The following is a 22,985-nucleotide window of genomic DNA, read 5'->3' as shown; positions in this document are numbered from 1 at the left end:
TAGGAATTTGTCCATTTCCTCCATGTTGTCCAGTTTGTTGGAATATAACTTTTATAGTATTCTATGATAATTGTTTGTATTTCTATGATGTTGGTTGTGATCTGTCCTCTTTCATTCATGATTTTATCTATTTGGGTCCTCTCTCTTTTTGAGGAGTCTGGCTAGGGGTTTATCAATTTTATTTTTTCAAAAACCAGCTCTGAGATTCATTGATATATTCTATTTTTTGGGGATTTTATATTGTTTATTTCTGCTCTAATATTTATTATTTCTCTTCTTCTGCTGGCTTTGAGGTTTCTTTGGTGTTCTTCTTCTAGTTCCTTTAGGTGTCCTGTTAGATTTTGTATTTGGGATTTTTCTTGTTTCTTGAGATAGGCCTGGACTACAGTGTACTTTCCTCTTAGGACTGCCTTTCCTGCATCCCAAAGGGTTTGGACTGTCCTGTTTTCATTTTCATTTGCTTCCATATATTTTTTAATTTCTTCTTTAATTGCCTGGTTGAGTCATTCTTTCTTTAGTAGGATGTTCTTTAACCTCCATGCATTTGGAGGCTTTCCAAATTTTCTCTTATTGATTTCAAGTTTCATGACATTGTGATCAGAACAACATATGATCTTATCTCTTTTATATTTATTGAGGGCTGTTTTGTGACCAAGTACATGATTCTATTTTGGAGAATGTTCCATGTGCATGTGAAAAGAATGTGTATTCTGCTGCTTTTGGATGAAAGATTCTGAATATATCTGTCAAGTCCATCTGGTCCAGTGTATCATTCAAGGCCATTGTTTCTTTATTGATTTTTTTCCCAGATGATCTTTCCATTTCTGTAAGTGGAGTATTAAAGTCACCTGCAATTACGGCATTCCTATCAATAAGATTGCTTATGTTTGTGATTAATTGATTTATGTATTTGGGTTCTTTGAAGTTGGGAGTATAAACATTTACAATTGTTAGCTCTTCTTGATGGGTAGACGCTGTAATTATGATATAATGCCCTTCTTCATCTCTTGTTACAGCCTTTAGTTTAAAATCTAGTTTGTCTGATATTAGTATGGCTACTCCAGCTTTCTTTTGACTTCCAGTAGCATGATAGATGGTTTCCATCCTCACTTTCAATTGAAAAGTGTCCTCAGGTCTAAAATGGGTCTCTTGTAGACAGCATAAATGGATCTTGTTTTTAAATCTATTCTGATAACATATGTCTTTTGATTGGAGCATTTAGTCTGTTTACATTCAGTGTTATTATTGAAAGATATGGATTTGGTGTCATTGTGTTATGTTTCAGTTTCATGCTTGTGGTGATGTCTCTGGTCCTTTGTAGTCTGTGCAGCATTCTACTCACAAAGCCCCCCTTAGGATCTCTTGCAGGGCTGGTTTAGTGGTCATGAACTCCTTCAGTTTTTGTTTGTCTGGGAAAGTCTTTATTTCTCCTTCTATTCTGAATGACAGCCTTTCTGGATAAAGGATTCTTGGATGCATGTTTTTCCTATTCAGTACATTGAATATTTCCTGCCACTCCCTTCTGGCCTGCCAAGTTTCTGTGGATAGGTCTGCTAGTACCCTGATGTGTCTACCCTTGTAAGTTAAGGCCCTTTTGTCCCTAGCTGCTTTCAGAATTCTCTCTTTATCTTTGTAATTTGCTGGTTTCACTATGATATTCCATGGAGAAGATCTATTCTTGTTAAATCGAAAGGGCGTTTTCTGTGCCTTCTGGATTTGGATGTCCATTTTCTTTCCCAGATTAAGGAAGTTCTCAGCTATAATTTCTTCCGGTAAACCTTCTGCCCTCCCCCCCCCCCTCTCTTTTCTTCTTCTGGAGCTCCTATGATACAGATATTATGTTGCATTGAATCACTTAGTTCTCCAATTCTCCCCTCATGGTCTAGTATTTTCTTATCTTTTTCTCAGCTTCATCATTTTCCATAATTTTATCTTATATTTCACTTAATCTCCCCTCTCCCTCCTCTATCCTTGCTATCACTGCATCTAGTTTATTTTGTACCTTATTCACAGCATTTCTTAATTTTTCATGACTATTTCTTAGTTCCTTGATCTCTGCAGTAATAGATTCTCTGCTGTCTTCTATGCTTTTTCAAGCCCAGCAATTAATCTTATGACTATTATTCTAAATTTTTGCTCAGTTATATTGTTTATATCTGTTTTGAGCAATTCTCTAGCTGTCACTTCTTCCTGGAATTTCTTTTGAGGAGAATTCTTCTGTTTCATAATATTGACTAGTTTTCTGTCCCTTTTGTGTTTTAATAGTTTGCTATGAGTCCTGCTTCTGCAAGCACTACTATATTAAAAAGGGGTCATAATGCTGTCCAGGGTCTGGCCCTTCAGGAGGTATTTTTGGAGTGTGTTTCATGCTGTCTGTTGTTGAGACTCTGGTTGCTTTATCTCCCTACTTGTAATGGTGGTTTGGTCCTTCCACCACATGTGCTTTGATTTGTTGAAGTATCCCTGGAAAAATTTTTTTAAAAAAGGGTGGTGGTGGTGGAAGAGGCCTTGTCCCATAGAAAGAGAGAAATTACTGAGGTGGGGTAAAGGAAAACAAACAAAAAATTGACCAGGCAGAGAATCAGAGAAACTATAGGGCTTAGTCCATAGAGAGAAAGAGGAACATAAATAAGGAGATACAGAAGAGCTATAAAAGGAATAGATTCAAAATGTCTGCTTAAACAAACCAACAACCAGAACAATCAGACTAGAGAATGGAAGAAATAAGAGGAATAAAAGGAAGAACACATACACACACACACACACACACACGCACACACACAAATAAGAATTGACCAAGAACCAAATCAGAGAATGTAAAACCACTCGATACTTGATATTTGATGGTGCCTTGGAACCAGTGCCTGCGCTGGTCTGGAGGAGGGACTGTCTGGTTTGGTCAGTGTCAATCCTGCTCTGTTAGATACATAGTTACCAGGAACAGAGAGGCATGGTTTGGTGTAGGCAGGTCCTGCCTCCACTGTGCGCCCACTGTCTGTTCCCTGAAACCCTGCTTTGTTGGTGATGGGGAGAAAAATGGTGACACCCCAGTCTCTCCTCCCTGGACCAGGGGTCCTAAACCAATCTGTTCAGATCATCCTCACAGTGCAACATGGGCAGGAGCAGGCTGGTTTTGTTCCACTCCATAGTCTCCTGAACTTCCTAGGTGCTTGACTGGGATTCAAACCTCGATGTCTGAAAGGATCCCACTCCATGCACCCTGGTTCCAGAGAAGTGCCACTCTTCCCAGCCCACTGACTAATGGCCTCTAGTTCCTCACAGTGCTGACTGGGCGCAAGTGGGCCACTATGTCCGCTCCACCATTTCCTGCACTTCTCTGGCACTCGGCTGGGATTCAAACCCCTGTGTCTTAAAGGATCCCACTCCATGTGTCCCAGTTCCAGTGTACTGTCACTCTGGGTACTGTTACAAAGGTCCTCTGTGTGGCAGGGGCCTGCAGGGTCTTTTGTCTTTTGAATGGCTGTTTGCCTTCTTCCCACAGCACTCAAGGGAGAGGATTGCTCTCTCCAACTGCACCTGGGAGCTAGCTATGGAACCCAAGGCTGGTTCCCCTCCTCCCCAGGTGCTTGAGTAGGGCGGAGAAAGCCTCACAGTTAGAAATTGGTTCTTTCTCTGTTTTTTCCATTCCTTGGTTTGTGGTTTTCCTCTTGTCCAAATATAATCCTACACTTCCACAACCTCTCTTTCTATTACTTTTGTCTCTCCACAGAAGGGGATCCCTCCCCTCCATGCCTACACTGCCCTTTTTCTCTCTCCCGGTTCGCAGTCATCCACCTATGGCCCACCAAGTTGTCCCTGTGGGCCCCTAGAGATGTTTCTGTCACTCCATTGCCCAGATTCCTGGAATTTCCAGTCTTCTGGCCTCAATACTGCTGTGCTTGAGGGATGAGGGAACTTTGGGTCCCCCTACTTCTCTGCCATGTTGACTGACTCTTGATACTGATGAATCTTAAAAAACCTTATTTATACATCCAGTGCTAAGTTCAATTTATTATAAAAATTTTTTTCAAATACTATTTTAAAGAATAGAAACCTAAAATATGTTGTATGTCTATTGTGTTTGTATAGTTGAAATATTTGGTTTGGTGTTATGGTTGTCATATACAAGAATTATAGCCTCAGAATACCTAGGTGGCTCAGTTGGTTAAGCATCCAGCTCTTGATTTGAGCTCAGGTCATGATCTCATGGTTTGTGATTTCCAGCCCTATGTTGGGCTCCATGCTGACAGTGTGGAGCCTGCTTGGGGTTCTCTCCCTCTCTTTCTGCTTCTCCCCCACTTTCTCCCTCTTCTCTCTCAAAATAAATAAGCTTAAAAAACCCTCTCATTTAAAAAAACAATAAGAGAATTATAATTGTAACCTCATCTTGATAGATATATTTTAATGTTTATTTATTTATTGTAGGGGGTGGGAGAGGGTAAGAGAGAATCCCAAGCAGGCTCCATGCTCTCAACTCAAAGCCCGACATTGGGCTCAATCTCACAAATTGTGAGATCATGACAGCCAAAATCAGGAGTTGGATGCTTAACCAACTGAGTCACCAGGTGCTCCTGATAGATATATTTTAATAAAAAAAAAGAAAGAAAACTATTCCTACCTTTTGCCCACTAAGCTTCTAATTTCCATGTGGTGTCTAAGATGTGGTGCTATGTATATTATCATTTGTCTGATATGTATAATGGCTGTCTTATTTATTGACCTGACTATTCTCACAATAGTATAATACTATTTTATGTTTTATAGCAATTGGTAAAAACAATTACAAATTAATATTAGATATGTCAAGTTTTCTAACTATTCTCTCGGATTATTTATTCAAATCTTTGTTATAATATTGGGAAAGTTTTGTGGTTTTCTTCATGTGATGTTGAATATACTTTGTTAAAATTATTTCTTCATATTCCATTGTTTGTTTTTAGTGTGATTAGGGATCTTTCCCTATTTTTTTTTCAATATATGAAGTTTATTGTCAAATTGGTTTCCATACAACACCCAGTGCTCATCCCAAAAGGTGCCCTCCTCAATACCCATCACCCACCCTCCCCTCCCTCCCACCCTCCATCAACCCTCAGTTTGTTCTCAGTTTTTAGGAGGCTCTTATGCTTTGGCTGTCTTCCACTCTAGCCTCTTTTTTTTCCTTCCTCTCCCCCATGGGTTTCTGTTAAGTTTCTCAGGATCCACATAAGAGTGAAACCATATGGTATCTGTCTTTCTCTGTATGGCTTATGGGGATCTTTCCCTATTACATTTAATGTGTAGGGAAGTTAATAATATTTGCACATTCATTTCTGTTTATATAACTTACTAAACTATAGAAAACTTGGAACAGTCACTGGAGACCTCAGAAAAGTCGTTGTTTTACTAGCAACAGTAGCAGTAAGTTAGCCCTAGAGAAAAGGATATTCTAAATCTGCCCTATAAAAACTTAAAGATAATCCTTATCAAACTGCTTTGCAGGTAATTTAACTGTCTCCCAGCACAAAGTATAGCAATCTTTAAAGGGAAACTATAAAATCTATATATTCTACAATATCAATAATATCCTGCATAAAATTCTTAAAAATAAGGAAATATGCCAAGAAGGAGAATTATGTAACCTATAAGGAGAAAAAAATTAGTCAATAAAAATGTACCCTGAAATGTTTAAAATGATATAATTACCTGATAGGAACTTTTTTTTTTAATATGAAATTTATTGTCAAATTGGTTTCCATACAACACCCAGTGCTCATCCCAAAAGGTGCCCTCCTCAATACCCATCACTCACCCCCCCTCCCTCCCACCCCCCATCAACCCTCAGTTTGTTCTCAGTTTTTAAGAGTCTCTTATGTTTTGGCTCCCTCCCTCTCTAACCTCTTTTTTTTTTCTTCCCCTCCCCCATGGACTATAAATATTCTCATGGAGTTAAAAAATATTAACATAATAATAAGAGAATGGGAGATATAATTTCTAGAGATGGGAAAATATAACTGAAATGAAAAATTCCATCAATGGGATTAACTGCTCAACAGACACAATAGAAGATATCAGTAAATTTAAAGATAAACCAATAGAAACTATTTAAATTGAAGGAAGATTTAAAAAGATTGAAAAAAAAACCATGAACCAGTATTCCCTCTTTTTTCTACTTCATTATTCTCCATAAGTTTGTCGTCTATATTGCTGATTCGCTGCTCTGCTTTACCCATCCTTGCCACCGTGTTATCTATTTAAGCTCAGTTACAACATTTTTAATTTCATCCTGACTAGCTTTTACTTCTTTTACCTCCACAGAAAGGGATTCTATTCTATTTTCAACCCCAGCTAGTATTCTTATTTTGATTCTACATTCTGATTCAGACATCTTGTTTGTATCTGTGTTGATTAAGTCCCTGGCTGTCATTTGTTTCTATTCTTTCTTTTGGGGTGAATTCCTTCATTTTGTCATTTTGAAGAAAGAAAAAGAATTAATAAAATAAAAAATAAATTAAAACTAAAAAATTAAAAACAACACAAAAAATCAAAGGAAGGATGTGAGCTCCTAGGTATGTTTTGGTCTGGTTGTTGAAAGAAGCTTGACAGAATAGAGAAAAAAGGGAAAGAAAAAGGAAAATGTTTGAAAATTTAAAAAAATGAATACAGTAAAATAGAACAAAATGAAATGATGAAAGTAAATAGGATTTAAAATTTACAAAAGTAAAAAATATACTAGAAAAAAATTAAAATATTTTTTATAAAAACGGAAAATAAAAATAAATTTTTTCTCTTTCTGTATTCAAGAATTGTTGCAGGGAGTATGGCTGGAGTTGCAAAAGATGAGTCTGCAAACAAATTGCAGTTAAGTGAAGGTTCTCATACTCAAGTCGGAATGAAGCCCCAACTCCAGAATGTAGCTTCTTTTTATTAGGATAATTGCTAAAGACTACGTGCATAAAGTCAGCTAAGCAAGTGTGTTAATCAATCTAATGGTTTCGCTTTTCAAGGTTGAATTTTGAGTTAATTGGTTTCTATAACACTAGGAAGGGTCAGGTGTGAAGGAGGATCTGGCCCTGGACAATGTTAATGGCTCTAGGCATTCCTTACCAGCCACAGCCTCGGTCAGCTATGTAAACATATCCTAAGGCCTTGCACCTTCTCCAGCCCTTCCCTTTTGAAGTCTTTTCCTTTGATGCTTCTCTCTTGCATCTCCCACAAAGAATAAGCAAAGAAAAAGAAAAAAAAATTGAATAGATGTACCAGCAAACAGAATGAAATATGATTGAAATTACATCCACTTTTCCCTAGAAGTCAAACTATGAAGCAGTTTATAGTCCATAAACTAAGCAGGCTGAGAGATTTGTGGTGTTCCTCTAGAGTGCAGTTGACCCATTTGGGCAGGGCTTGGTGTAGCGGCTTCCTTCTCCACTAGACAGTACTGCTTAGTTTATTGGGGTGGATTGTTGTGGTGCACGTAGGCATGTATGCGCATGCACAGGAGGGGTTAAAAATGGCGTCACCCAGCTACCCAGTCTCTAGTATCAGAACTCTGTGCTCTCACCCACTGGCAATCAAGCACCCCTCCTTTGTCTCCTGCTTTCATCCACTCCCTGCCTCTATGCTGTCTGTGACCAAGCGGTCAATCTGCCAGGAGGCACCTCCCTCCTGAGTTTTATCTCAGATGGGGCTGTGTTTCCAAATCCCTTACTTCTGAGGGCTCTGCAGCTTTGACCCGCTCAGAACCTCTCTGGGAGAGTCTCACCGAGCAATGGCCAGGTGCTGGGCCACCATCTGGTACGTGTACATGACTGTGCTGCTGCATAGCCCAGAGACTGTGGCCAGGTGTCAGCCTGCCCCAGAAAGTTTGCACAATTATATAGCAGCAGCATTTCAGAGGTTGTGGTGAATCACAACAGCTATCTGGTGCCAGGCTTTACCCTTAATGTCCTTGTTCCAACACAAGCAAATGTGGTTGTTCTCTGGGGTCTGCTGGGAACTTGTAGGCCTTGTAGGGAGGCCACACAGCCTCTACCAGATGTCCTCTCAGTAGGGGTACTGCCACTCCCCTTGTGGCCTGAGGACCCCTCGGACCTCACTGTCTGCTCCTGGGGATTCACCCTTCCCATCAGAGCTCTGCCAGGTATCAAGCTGCAGAGTTTCGGACTCTGCACTCCCTGTTTATAGTGTCTTAATGGAATTTAAACCCTCTCCTTTCTCCTTTCCCTTTTTTCCTTTCTCCCGTTTTGTTCAGTACACTCTTTCTGTTTCTCTCCAGCTGCTTTCAGGGGTAGTGCTTTTCCTGTACTCTCCCCCCTGTCTCCATCTTCTCTCCACAAGCAAAAATAGCTCCTTACCCTCCATGGCTTCTCTCTCCCCTATTTTACGTCTCCACGCTGCATACCTGCTGAGTTCTATGGTTCAAGTTGTGCAGACTGTTGTGTTAATCCTCAAATCAGTTTTCTAGGTATGCAAGATGGTTTGGCGCTGATCTAGCTGCAGTTCAAGGATGAGAGAGGCAAAAAAAGTTCCCTGCTGCTCTGCCATCTCGGCCCCCAGCCTGATTGGCTATAAATCAGAGGTTCCCAAAATTCCCTCAATTAATTTGCTAGAGTGGCTCACAGAACTTGGAGAAGCATTTTGCTTACCAGACTACTTTTTTATTATAAAAGGATATAACTCAGGTACAACCAGGTGGAGGAGATGAATAGGACAAGATATAGGGAAAGGGTGCAGAGCTTCCATGCCACTCTCTGGATGCACACTGTCCTCAAATCTCTACATGTTTACCAGCCCAGAAGCTCTTTGAAACCTATCCTTTTTTTTCTTTTTCTTTTTTTGTGAAGGATTCATTACATAGGCACAACTAATTAAATCATCAGCCATTGTGATTGATTCAACCTCTAGCCCTCTTTCCTCCCTGAAGATTGGCACAGGCACCTGGAATCACATGGATTCCACTGGCAACCAGCTCCCATTCTTAGGTGACTTCAAAACTTACTTATTTCACATAACAAAAGACACCTTTATCTCTCTCTCAACACAGGTAATTCTAAGGGTTTTGGGAGCTGTAAGCCAGGAATTGTGGGTAAAGACCAAATACATTAGAGAAATATGTTTTGATCGTCTGAATGACCAAATACATATTTCTTATAAATCACAATATTGCAAACAATTAAGTGATAACTTTTTTCTCTTATTCCAACAGCCCTGCAAACCCCCATTCTAGTTTCTGTTTTGATGAATTTGACTACTTTAGATACCTCACATAAGTGGAGTAATACAGTATTTGTCTTTCATTTATGGCTCATTTCAGTTAACCATAATTTCCTCAATGTTCATCCATGTTGTAGCATGTGATGGAATTGCCTTCCTTTTTAAGACTGAATAATATTCCCTTGTATGTATGTACCAAATTTTGTTAATGTAGTAATCTGTTGATGGACATTTGGGTTGTTTACACCTCTTGGCTCTTGTGAATAATACTTCTGGGATCATAGGTGTGAAAATTTCATGTTGACACTCTGCTTTTAGTTCTTTTAAATATGTACTCAGAAGTGGGACTACTGGATCATATTGTCATTCTCTCTCTCTCTTTTTTAAAAACAACTTCCAATACTGTTTTTCATTTTCACAGTTTTACAATCCTATCAACAGTGTTCAAGGATTCCAACACATCTTCACCAACACTTGTTGTTTGTGATTTTTTTTTTAAGTAGTAATCCTGATGGATGTAGTTTGGTATCATTGTGATTTTCATTTGCATTTCTCTTATGACTAGTGATGTTGAGCATCTATTTATATTCTTATTGGCCATTTGTATATCATATTTGCAGAAATTTCTATTCAAGTCCTTTGCCCATTTAAATTATCCAATTTTTAAAATTATTGTTGAATTGTGTAAGTTTGTTGCATATTCCTGATGTTAATTTGTTATCAGATATATGACTTACAAATCTTTTCTCCTGTTCTGTAGATTACCTTTTCACTGTTGATTGTGTCCTTTGATGCACAAAAGTTTTTAAGTTTGTTGTAGACCCATTTATCAATTTTTATTTTTGTTGTGTGTGCTTTTAGTCCAAGAAATGATTGTGAAGTCCGGTGTCATGAAGCTTTTTCACTGTGTTTGCTTCTAGGAGTTTTATAGTCTTAGGTCTTATAGTTAGGCCTTTAATCCATTTTGAGTTAATTTTTGTACATAAAGGTCTAATTTCATTCTTTTGCATTGGATATCCAGTTCTTCCAGCCTCATCTGTTGATAAGACTTCCCATTGAGTGGTCTTGGCATTCTTGTTATTAATCATCTGACCATATCAATTATATATTATTGATAGCAATAACTGAATAAATAAATGGAGACAAAAGAAAATTCTTCCTTATAGTGTAATCAATATAGAAGGAATAATGGAGTAAAATAGTTATGAATGGATGCTCAAACTAGTGGGTGAAAGTTTTATGAGGACCCAGATACTTACATAATCTAACAACTATCTCCTCACAAATTACTTATTAATTACAAATGGAAGCATGTGGAAAAACCTGGAAGACAGCAACTTAACCAAGTGATCCAAAAACAACAATTCAATATTAGGACAAACTGACAACATGCATCTCCTAAGAAGGACAAGTTCACTTCTGTGAAGTATTTCAGCATAAAAATACACGAACACACACACACACACACACAAACTCAAACAGCTTAAAGGTGGTGTGACAAAAGCTGGGGTAATGGATACCCTCAACACAACACTTCCCCCCCATATACATTTAAGCCATGGGATTAGATCCAAGTTGTTAAACTGAGATCTTAGAAACTGAGAGATGTTTTATATTATTTTGAGAGGTAACATAGCAAATGGGCAAGGTCAAGGTCTCTGAAACCAGATCTCATAAGTTTAAATCCTTGTTCCATCACTTACTAGCCATTTGACTTTGACAAGTTAAATATCTATGCCTTGGGGTCTTCGTCTATAAAGTGGGAATAATAATAGTCCCATCCTCACAGGGCTGTTGTGAGGATTTAATAAATAAATCTATAGAAAGTGTTCACAATAGAGACACACACCTAGTAAGTACCATAAAGATGTTTACTATTTATTTATTTATTTATTTATTTATTTATTTATTTATTTAAGAAACCATCAGTTCCTAACCTAAGTATCTGATGGCCTCTTGAAGTACAAAATCCCTTGGATTAAAAATCAAGCAAACAAAACACAACCCAATCCTGGAGTAGGGCAGTTGGGAAGGTGCTCATTTGCAACTGCAAATACTTCAAGCTATGGCATGTCACTGAACTTGGAGATAAGAAGAGATGTGCACATTCAGCTCTGGAGCTATACTACGTGGCTCCAGGACACCACTGGAAAGGTCTTATTTTCATTAGAATTTGAGGGTGTGTTTCTGAAATTGAAAACTAAGTTTTCAGGTGAATATTTGAAATATTAAAATTTTTCTCAATGCAAATACTGTCAGCCTCTGTAGCTTAAAAAAACCCAACTATTTGTGGGTGTGTTTGTGTGTGCATTAGAAGCCAAACTATTTGATTTGTAGGATTATCTCTGTAAATAAATAAAATTACACTAGATCAAAATGCAAAAGTAAGCTTGATGATCCATCTGATAATTTTACTTTTCACGAGAAAATAGTTTTAAATGATCATTTGAGTTTTTTAAAATGATCCTAGGTGTGCACTTCCAATAAAACGTGCCATTGTTTTGAAGGCTACCAGCCTCCATTTTGTGAAACGCGTGGCAGAGAAGCTTCTAGTTTGCCTGAGAAACAGGGCAAGTATCTAATATCTTTACGTATTCAGTTAATAAATTATCAAAGTGCTTATCTTCACAAAAACAAAGTTAGATTTCTATCACCTAGAGGCCAATATTTGCAATTAAAAGGTAAATAGGCTTATTTTCAAGAAATGAAAACCAAATATATCTTCTTAATCTTGCTCTTCCAATATTAACTCTCAATATCATGATTGAAACTGACAGTATCTTTTAAAATTTTTATTTACTGATGTCATTGACTTTTTCCTTTAGACTATATTGTAAATTTGTTGGATAACCTTGCAATTACATGATCCCACTTTATATATTGTTGAAGTTTTTGGTCCAACTTAGAGTGCTATAGTGAGATTTTGCTACAGCTGCTGTATGATGTAGAATACGTTGGAATTTCCTGGAACTTGTTTTATAATGTTTTAGAATGAGAGGTTGTAGAGAGAGTTCTAAGTATTATATAATTATATTATTATTTTTCCATGTGTCTTGAATAACAACAAAAATTGGTTGCTGCAACTTGAAAATAAAAGTAGATGGTTTAATTTTTTGGCTCTGATTTTTAATGTATTTCTATTTTAGGTTTAATCATGGAAAGAGCTTTTAGGAAGGCTGAAAAGAACCGGTGGCTTCTAGGTTTCTACATTGCTTTGCCTATTCTCATCATAGCAACCATAATAGCTATTGTTTCATGGAAGAGTTCAAAAAAGTGGTTCACCAAGGAAGAGGAATCCTTGAGTAGCGAGTAAATTGAATTTGTGTTCTGAAGTTAAACTTTAGTACCATTTGACTCTAGCCATATATAAGGCAGTATCATGAGCAGCAACTATACTTTACATCTTGCAGGGATTTTGAGTACTACATAAATATCTCATTCAATTGTGTGAGATCGTTTTGAATATCCCCACTTTAAAGATGCAAAAATTTGGGAGTGTAGTTTAAATAATTTGCCAAAGTCATTGCCTTGGAAATTAACAGAGGAAAAACTCAAATGTATCCCTATGTATTGCTTTCAAATACTTAAGTGGTTCTCAAATTGTGATCTGTGTTACCTACAGGAGAAGCACCAGAAATATTTATTAGAAATGTAGATTTCTAGTCCTTTTTCTTTAATGTTCACTTATTTTTGAGAGAGAGAGAGGGAGTGCACGGCAGAGGAAGAGGGAGATAGAGAATCCAAAGTGGGCTCTGCGCTGACAGCAGAGAGCCTGATGGAGGGCTTGGACTCACAAACCATGAGATCATGACCTGAGCCAAAGTGGGAGGCTTAACCGACTGAGCCACCCAGGCACCCTTCTAGTCCTTATCACAGATGACATATTTCAGGTTTTGTTGCTGTTTCATCTAAGAAATAACTTTAAAAATATTCTCTGGGTAAGGTATTCAGCAAGTTTATAATTTAGCCTGTAGCATATTTTAATTTTTTTAAAAAAAAGTAATTCAAACACAAAATCAGAGAACATGGTGACATACTCATTTGCCCATCAGTGGAAATAAACAAATGTTAATATTTTTCTTGTTTCTTTTATGAGATAAACTATTGCATTTATGGCTGAAATCCCCTTCTAGTATTATCTCCCTCTCTGCAGAGAACAGCCTCTACACTGAACGTTGATAGGTATTAAATATTTTTGCTTACATATGGCTGTATCCATGTGCCTTATCTGGAATTATATATTAATACTTTATTATTTGGAATTATATATAATTTTAAATATTTCACTTTATAGATTTGTTTCCTCTTCTGATTTTGCTTATGTGTTTCTTTTTCCCTTTTTATTTTTCATGAGCAGTTTTCTCAGAGGTTTTTCTACTTTATTGATAATTTGAAAAATATAACTTTTGGTTTTGTTGAGATCTCTATATTTCCTTAGTGTTTACTATCCTTAAGTTTTGTTCTTTTCCTCCTTTCTACTCTGTTTATCTTTGCTCTATTTTAATTTTAGCTTTCTTGAGTCTAATGCTTTTCTTAAAAACTAATTTTCAACATTTTTTTATTTCCAACATATACTTTTAAAGCTAAAACTTTCCCCTTTATATGATTTCATGTACACTCTTCAGTTTTTAAGTTTTATTTTTGAGAGAGAGAGAGAGAGAGAGACAGTGTGAGCAGGATAGAGGCAGAGAGGGAGACATATTCAGTTTTTAATGTACAGTTGACATTGAGTTCAAAAAGTTAGAAACTTGTAGTATGATTTCTTGTTTAAATTATGAATAAATTGTAGTCTTTAGCTTCCAATTGTAGATTGATTTATATTGCTGAAAAAATATTTTCCAATTTCATTACCTTTTTGGGAGACTTGTTTCTATGATTTATTCTTAAATTTTGGAACCAGAATGAAAGTCAATTTTTGTATGGTTGTATGTATGCTTCAATTATTGTGACATAACATGTTTGTTGTTTTCATTTTGAAAACAAACTTTTTAATTATGTTGTTTCAAATCATTTTTTCACATGTTGGCATTCCCCCCCTTCCCCATAAAATTTTTCAATAATTCATGGCTTTCCTTCTGATTGTTGACACTTCTGCTTTATATATTCTGAGGAAGTGACTAAATGCATAATGTTCAGTTTAGTTGTGATTTCTTGGCATATTATATTTTTATCATTAATAATTTTATCTTAAATTCTATTCTGTTTTATATTGCTATGCCGACATGATCTTTGATATTTAGGCTTACCTAGTATGTCTTTTCTCATCCTTTATTCTCAATCTTTCTTTGTTTTTAGTAGGTATCTTGTAAATGGCCTTTATATGGAAGACACCAGTGGAGTTTGTTATGCTTATATGCTTCATATATGATGGCATATAATTTAGACTGAAATTAACCATTTTATTTTTTCTTATTTACCGTCTTTTTTTTGCATGTTTTTTTCCTTTCCCTCAAATCAGTTTTCTTTATTGTGTTTTTCCTGTTCTCTTCTTTTCTTCTATTACTTGGTAAATTTTACTGTTTTTATTTTTATATGATTTTCTTTAAATTTTAGTATTTATAGATAATGTTATAAAATGTCTAAATTTAATCATTTGTAGTCCTCTCAATAACACAAGGATCTCAGCCCTTTAACACTAACCTCTCTTCTTCAATCTGTTTGTAATTTGGCTTTTCACCTTTCTCCAAATAAGCGTTATTTCGTTGTTGTTGTTGTTGTTGTTGTTGTTGTTGTTATATTTAGTCAGTACTTAATAGGATTTCCTATTATATTTCTCAAGTCTTTGCTTACTATTCTTTTATTTTAAACTTTTTGTTTTGAAATAGTTTAAGAAATATAAAAAGTTTCCTTATATCCTTTATTTGGTTTTTGGCAACAATAACATCTTACATTAACTTAGTGCATTTTCACAGCTACGGAATTGGTATTGGTACTGTATTATTAATTAAACTATAGACCTTATTCATATTTACCAGCATTTGCATGCACACATTTCTGAGTGTGTGTGTGTGTGTGTGTGAGTGTATAGTATTATGAAATTTAATCGCATCATTTGTGATACCACAATCATCACCATTCTTTTTGGAATCCTGCTTTTTTCATGCAAGGTTTGATTTTATTTTTAGGAAGTACAAATTTTAGTAGTTATAAGAGTGATTGTCTATGTGCGCTAATCTGTTTGACTTACATGCCTGAAAATGGCTTTATTTCATTTTCACTCTTGTATGGGTATAGAATTTTAGGCGAACAATTATTTCTGTAAGCCCTCTTGTGATATGCCATTGAATTCTGGCATGTACTGTTGTTGATGTCTGTTGCCGACTTAATTTATTTTTACCTTATGCTTAAACTGTATTTCTTCTTTAAGTTAGGTTCCCAAGTATTCTTCTGTCCAAAGTCTTATGTTATTAAATTATTACCTGTTGTGATGAATTTGTTTTTATTTATCCAGCTCTGAACTCAGCATAATCTTTAATTATAAAGTTTTTCTTCAATTTTAGAAAATTCTCAATGATCTCTTCAATGATTGACTCTTACCTCTCTCTTTTATCTTTCTGCAAGTCCTATATTTTAGGGTTTTCTATTCTGACATTCATGGTGGTGGTGATGATGATGGTTGTTTTCCTTCTCTTCATTAATCACCTTCTCCTCCACTTCCTCCTCCATTTTTTCTATCCTTTTGACACTAGAATGAGGCTTTTAAAAACTGAGCTATACTTTACATATAGTAAAATTAATATTCTTAGTGTGTGTGATTCTCTGAGTTTAACAAATACATAGTAACAAATCCATATGCATACCATGACTGCAATAAAATGCAGAACAATTCCATTACCCCACAAATTCCCTTAACTCCACCTCCTGCTCCTCTCACTAACAGATCTGTATTTTTTGCTGTAGTTTTGCCTATTCCAGAACTTTGTATAAATGAAATTGTACAGTATGTAGTCTTTTGAGTCTGCCTTCTTTCCCTCAGGATAATGCATTTGAGATTCATCTATGTTGTTATGTGCTTGTTTTTTTTTATAAATATACAGATTTATTGAGGTATAATTGATATACAGTAAATTGCATATGCTTTAAGCGCATAATCTGGTATGTTTTGATAGTTTGAAAAGTAACACCCATGAAACTCATGAAACCATCACCACAATCAAGGTTATGAAGATATCGGTCATGCCCAAAAGCTTCCTTGTGTTCCTTGGTAATCTCTACTCCTGCCTCTTCCATCTCCTTTATCCTCAGACTACTGCTGAACTGCTTTCTGTCAGTATAGTTTAATTTGCATTTTCTAGAATTTTATATAAATGGAATCCTACAGTATGTGCTCTTTATTTTTGTCTGGTTTATTCTATCACTGTAATTATTTTGCAATTCATTCATGTTCTGATGTATATCAGTACTTCTTTTTTTATTGCTGATAGGTATTCAGTTGTGCAAATACAGCATAATTTGTTTATCCATTCATTGGTTGATATATGTTTGGGTTGTTTCCATATTTTAGCTTATTATAAGTAAAGCCACTATGGACATTTATATGCAAATCTCTGGGAATATGTGCTTTCTTTTTCTTGGGTTAATACCCAAGAATAAAATGGTAGGGCAATATGGTAGATATATTTGACTTCTAAAGAAAGTGCTGAGTTGTTTTTCAAAGCAGTTGTACCATCTTATATTCCAGCCACTAGAATGTGAGAATTCTAGTTCCTCCACATTCTTGCTGACACTTGATATGGTAATATATTTATTTTTAAAATTTTAACAATTCTGATAGTGTGTAGTGGCATCTCATTGTGGTTTTAATTCACATTTCTCTAATGACTAATGAAATTGTCAGTTTTTTCATGTGTTTTTTTGTTGTTATATGTACTTTTTTGGAGAAGTGTGTGTGCAAATCTTTGGCCCATTTTAAAATTAAGTAATTAATTAATTAACTTACAGTTTAGAAGTCTTTTACTTATTTATTTTTGTACCTATTGTGCCATGATTTCATAGGGAATGGGTTCCAACAGCTCAGGCACCTTTCAGTTGATTCTCACAAAATGTGCTCCTCTGGGTGGAGCAGATTGGTGCTTCAGTGGAACCCAAGTACGTTTCTTTTTGGCTTCCTTCTTTCTCTGACCATTTTCCTTCACGCGTTTCAGGAGGCATTCTCGGCTTTTAGAGTGCCTGATATGCTCATTGGGTGCATTAATTCTCTTGGCATGAATTTTGCCCTTAATCATAGCATGCTAGGTACATTGTAGACTCAATTTTGCCATGTTAACATTTGTGGGACATTCTGTTTTGAACTGTGCCCATTCCCTTGATGTCTATAAATATATTAATTGTAGATTCACATGTGTGGCTAAAGAACAACTCCATGTTTTCTAAAAGGCGCAAAGAATGTATAGCTGGTGCCACTCCTCTTTCCCTTTGTGTTGGTCATTTTGAAAAACTATGGAAGATGGTGGTTCCAGCTGGAAGGCTCCATTTTTTGGTTGGCTTATCTTTTTTATTCCTGAGTTCAGATCTTGTGGTCATTCTTAAATGAGTTGTTTTCTTATGATTGCATTCTGAGTGTTCTGTATATATTCTGGATATAAGTCTTATTATATATATGATTTGCAAATACGTAGATTAGGAGTAGTCTAAGACTTATTTTTTTTCATCCTTTCAAAGAACAAAAAGTTTAAATTTTGATGACATTCAATGTATCAATTTCTTCTTTTATATATCATGTTTTTGGTTTTGTGTTTAGGAAATATTTGCCTAACCAAAATTCATAAAAATTTTCTTCTAAAGTTTTATAGTTTTAGGTTTTGCATTTAGGCCTATATATGATTTGAATTAACTTTTGTATGGGTTAAAAGGTATGGATAAAGTGGTTGTTTTCTGTGTAAGAATATCCAATTGGTCTAACACCATTGTTTTTAATGCTTTGTTAAGTGGGATCAAAACAGTCACCATTACTGAGGCAATACCCTTTTGAGTAACTCTACCCAATTCTCCATAGCATAATAGTTTGAAACTCAGGTGGTGGGAACATAAGCTTTTCCTGTCCCTATGTGAACACAAAAGATTGCTCAATTTCAAATAATATTTCTCTGGCTTAGGTAGTTTCCTCATGTGTGTTCAATAATCAGTACTTTGCAGAAGACACAAGAGGGATCTTCCACAGATCTCAGGAGCTCTCTGTGTACAGCTCTTTCCCTTTCTGGAGTTTTCCCTGTGAATTCTAGCTGCCTTGGCCTCCCAAGACTCCCAATTCTAATAGCTCAACTCAGGGAGATTCTGGGCTTTGTCTGGGTCCCCCTGGATGTGCTATAGGCTGAAAATTCTCACCAGGCAGTAAGAAGGGTCAATCAGTAGGTCTCACCTTTTTTATTCCCCTCTATCAGAGATCACTGTCCTGTGCTGCCTAATATTTAATGTCTGAAAATCATGGTTTCATATATTTTGTCCATATTTTTAGTTATTTTAGGCAGGAGGATAAATCAAGTCTGTAACTACATTTTGGTCAGAATTGGAAGTATGCCTTTACAGTCTGTAACCGTACTTTTGTATTTGTCTCAACACCTCACATTGTGTTAGATTTTTTTATTTCACTTTACCATTTCTTCTGCCATCACTGTCCTGTTCTGGATTTATGGATTCTATTCTTGCAAAGATCTCTATGGAGATTTTGAATATTATTACATTAAAGTTTTTTAATCGTTTGTGTTTTTTGGTGTGTGAATTCATTGTTTTGCTGTGGATGTTCACATTAGCTCTCAGTGGTTTGTAATCAGACTCTTTGATCTTCAATGTCTTTTGTTTTCCTGTGAGAATTCTGCATGTTTGTGTTGAAGAAAAATACATGTGGATTGTTTCACTTTTTCTTCTTTTATCAAGCAAAAATATTTAAAATAATTACCATGTAATTGTTCAAGAATTTGTGGGAGTGTGAACTGGGGTCCTAAAATTATACTTTTCAAAGGCTTGGATTCCTACTTCTTTCAATGATACATTTTTCCCCATCTTCATATCTTCATTTCCCTCCAGCATTCCAAAGGCCACTAGTCAGAATTTTTATTATTCCTGTTTCATGGGTGATATGGCTCTTCATGGTTCTCAGGTTTAATTAAGGAACTCATGGTTTTCCCACCATGAGGCAAAGGCCTTGAACTCCTTCTAAGAAAGAGCTATTAAATCTCTAGCCCCAAAAGTGTTATTACTGGTTTAGATACCCCTGAAATTATTCAGTATTAGCTCCTGTTTACCGTTTGAACTCTCAGTTTCTTCATTTTTATTAGCACTGGGAGAAGTCTTTTCTTGTTGTTAATTTCAGTTATGTGTTAAATGTTTGCGTTATTTTTTTCAGCAGTTCCTCTGTTATGAGGAATGGAAGGAAAGGGGAAAGAAATTGCCCTGCCACCTCACTCTGCCAGACTGTCTAGAAGTCAGTATGGTTGTTGTTGTTTTTTTTTTTAATTCACAAATGTAGCATTTTTTTTAAATCAATGAATAAAAGTTAAAGGTTGGGGCATGAAGGTCAGAATCAGGCATTCAGGGTCAAATCTGTATTCTGTATTCAGAAGCAATAAGGAAAAAACAATTTGTGCCTATTTGATAGTCTCCTCACTGTGGGATTTGAAATTTGCACTCTTTGTGGATGAGGTATATGGGTAAATAAGAGTATTATTTTTTTCTATCTTTGTTCAGTGACCTTGAACATTATTTTCTTTATTGGTAACTAGTCTTGTAAGAGAGGTAATACTGTTTATAAGATGGTCTGACTTTTATTCATGTAGTTGGCAAGACTTTCTTAGGACTAACATGAGACACAATTTTCCATTTTTTTAAATATCCAGGTTAGAAGGCAGCACTCACACATATGCTAGCAGGTAAGTAAATTAAAAGGCGTCTTAAAATATATGTTGTAAATTAAGAACGAATTAATAATTCATAATTTTTAGATACTGTTTGAACAGCTGCAATTAGTAAAGTAATGCACTGAAAACCAGGCTACTAATATACATAGCAATTTAATTTCTAGTAAATTAGTCTATTATTCATTTAATAAATGTTATTGGAAGCCTACTCTGAGAAAACAAGGACTAAAATAGCCAACTCTAGTAAGAAATAAGATGTACATAATTAGTAAAGAAAAAGACTGTATAGTGCCTAGAAATAGCCCAACTTGTGTTGTATTCATGTATTGCTTGGGTAAATAAACAAGCAGATACCTGACATTTCATAGATTGTACATGACTGAGCTCAGGTAAAATCTATAATAATTATGGATTGGGAAGAACTAATTATATTGACCTAAATGTGCTGTTAGTATTTTGTCCCCATTAGTGTTTCTTACCCATAAATTCAGCCCTCACTGTTTTATAATTGCTGTGTGAACATTCTATTTGTTAGATTTATATGATACAATTTTTCAGTTCTTTTGCTTTCAATCTTTTATTTAAGGTGGTTTCTTAAAAACAACCTGCCAATGGAGCTTAAACATATATAATCTCAAGAGTTTCTCAATAGTTGAATTTAATATGTGTATATACTTGCATGTTTGCTGATGTATTTAGACTAAATTCTGCCACTTTATTATTTTTTGTTCTATATTTCATACTTTTCCAGTATTTTATTTTTCTACTTTCTTGTACTCTATTGTATCAATTGTACTTTCATTGTTTTTTATTTCCTTCTATTAATTTAGTCATTACATGTTCTAATTTTATTCTTTTAGTGATATTATTTAATGATTGAATTGTATTATTATTTAATTTTTGATATTAAATGTTAACTTCGGCTATAATGAGCATTTACAGTTTTCTAAGAACATCTTAGCCCATTTAACCCTATAATCTTTTATTCACTCTTATTATTATTATTTGATACTTAGTTACTCCTGAATTTTAACCTCCTGCAAACAAGTCATCATTGTCATTATTGTATTTAGTCAAAACATACTAGGATTTCACTACATGTTTACCACTTTATTTGCTCACTATTCTTTTTTGAATTTCACTCCATCTTTTTATGTTCAATCTCCCTTTTGGTGAAGTACGTCTCTTAGAATTTCCATCAGTGAGTCTCTGTGTAGTAAGTTATTTATCTTACCCACCTGAAATTATCTTTATTTTCATTCTTGAATAAGAGTCTATGAAGTGTGAACTTTTAATTTGAGAGTTATTTTGCCTTGACTATTTGAAGATATGTCATTGTAGTCTGGCATTTACTGCTAGAAGATGATGATAAATCTTCTCTTAGTGTGTTTATACATTTATTCCTTAATGGCTAATAGGAGTTTATCTGTAGTTTATCTGTTGTATTTCTATTGCTGCATAACATATTACCACACCCTAGTGACTTAAGACAATATTTATTCGTTATGTCAAAGTTCTGTAAGTTAGAAATCCAGGTGGATTTGGCTGGGTTTTCACAAGACTAACTGTAAGGCCTGAAGGCCAGGCTATGTTCCTAACTCATTCAGGTTGTAAGCAGAATCTAATTTCTTGCAACTGTAGGTCTGAGGTACCTATTTACTTGCTTGCTGTCTGCTAAGGGTCCCTCCATATTCCTAGAGTCTGCCTGCATTATTTCTCATGTACCTCCCTTCATTTTCAAAGAAAAAGGGCGTTGAACTGTTCCTTAGGCTTTGACTCTCTCTTACTTCCTTTTCTGCCACCAGCAGAATACTTTTTTTTTAAGTTTATTTATTTTGAGAGAGAGAGAGAAAGAGAGAGCAGGGGATGGGCAGAGAGAGGAAGAGAGAGAATCCCAAGCAGTCTCTGCACTGTCACTGCAGAGTCTGATGTGGGGCTTGAACCCACACACTGTGAGATCATGACCTGAGCCAAAACTAAGAGTCAGATGCCTAACCAACTGAGCCACCCAGGTGCCCCCAGAATACTCTACTTTTGAAGGGCTCATCTGATTGAGTCAGGCCCACCAAAAATAAACTTTGTTTTTTAAGGTCAACGGATTTGGAGCTGGGAAATCTTTTCAGTACTTTGAAGAATAGTTGAATAACCAAAGTATGGGGAACTTAGTGAGCCACCTCTAGAATTCTGCCTAACAAAAGCCTCTACATTTTCTTCTTGTCCCAAGACTTGTTATTTCATTATAATATATTCTGTAGAGATTTTTTTCTTTTTTTTTAAATTTTCTTTTTTATATTTTAAAATTTACATCCAAGTTAGTTAGCATATAGTGCAACAATGATTTCAGGAGTAGATTCCTTAATGCCCCTTACCCATTTAGCCCATCCCCCCACCACAACCCCTCTAGTAACCCTCAGTTTGTTCTCCGTATTTATGAGTTTCTTCTGTTTTGTCCCCCTCCCTGTTTTTATATTATTTTTATTTCCCATCCCTTATGTTCATCTGTTTTGTCTCTTAAAGTCCTCATATGAGTGAAGTCATATGAGTTTTGTCTTTCTCTGACTAATTTCACTTACCTTAATACCCTCCAGTTCCATCCATGTAGTTACAAATGGCAAAATTTCATTCTTTTTGATTGCCGAGTAATACTCCATTGTATATATATACCACTTCTTCTTTATCCATTCATCCATCAATGGACATTTGGGCTCTTTCCATACTTTGGCTATTGTTGATAGCACTGCTATAAACATGGGGGTGCATGTGCCCCTTCAAAACAGTACACCTTTATCCCTTGGATAAATGCCTAGTAGTGCAATTGCTGGGTTGTAGGGTAGTTCTATTTTTAGTTTTTTGAGGAACCTCCATACTGTTTTCCAGAGTGGCTGCACCAGCTTGCATTCCCACCAAAAATGCAAAAGAGATCCTTTCTCCGCATCCTCGCCA

The 22,985-nt window shown here is 35.7% G+C and overlaps 1 protein-coding gene across 6 annotated transcripts in view; it reads left to right on the top strand.

The window, feature by feature from the left end:
- ADAM32 (ADAM metallopeptidase domain 32) overlaps positions 1-22,985 on the top strand; it is a 173,547-nt gene that overhangs the window by 134,010 nt on the left and 16,552 nt on the right. For 3 of the 6 annotated variants that reach the window (XM_058720620.1, XM_058720618.1, XM_058720621.1), the window contains 3 exons: positions 11,660-11,759; positions 12,336-12,498; positions 20,022-20,054. The exons of 1 other annotated variant lie outside the window; for it this stretch is intronic. In XM_058720620.1, coding sequence (XP_058576603.1) covers positions 11,660-11,759; positions 12,336-12,498; positions 20,022-20,054 — 296 coding nt within the window. The remainder of the gene's footprint in view (positions 1-11,659; positions 11,760-12,335; positions 12,499-20,021; positions 20,055-22,985) is intronic. 2 more of the 6 variants (XM_058720619.1, XR_009259108.1) reach the window with 2 other exon arrangements.

This window comes from Neofelis nebulosa, chromosome 3, assembly GCF_028018385.1.
Source record: "Neofelis nebulosa isolate mNeoNeb1 chromosome 3, mNeoNeb1.pri, whole genome shotgun sequence".
Classification (NCBI taxonomy): Eukaryota; Metazoa; Chordata; class Mammalia; order Carnivora; family Felidae; genus Neofelis; species Neofelis nebulosa.
The sequence above is the reverse complement of the archived record's forward strand: the minus strand, read 5'-3'. Positions and strand labels throughout refer to the sequence as shown.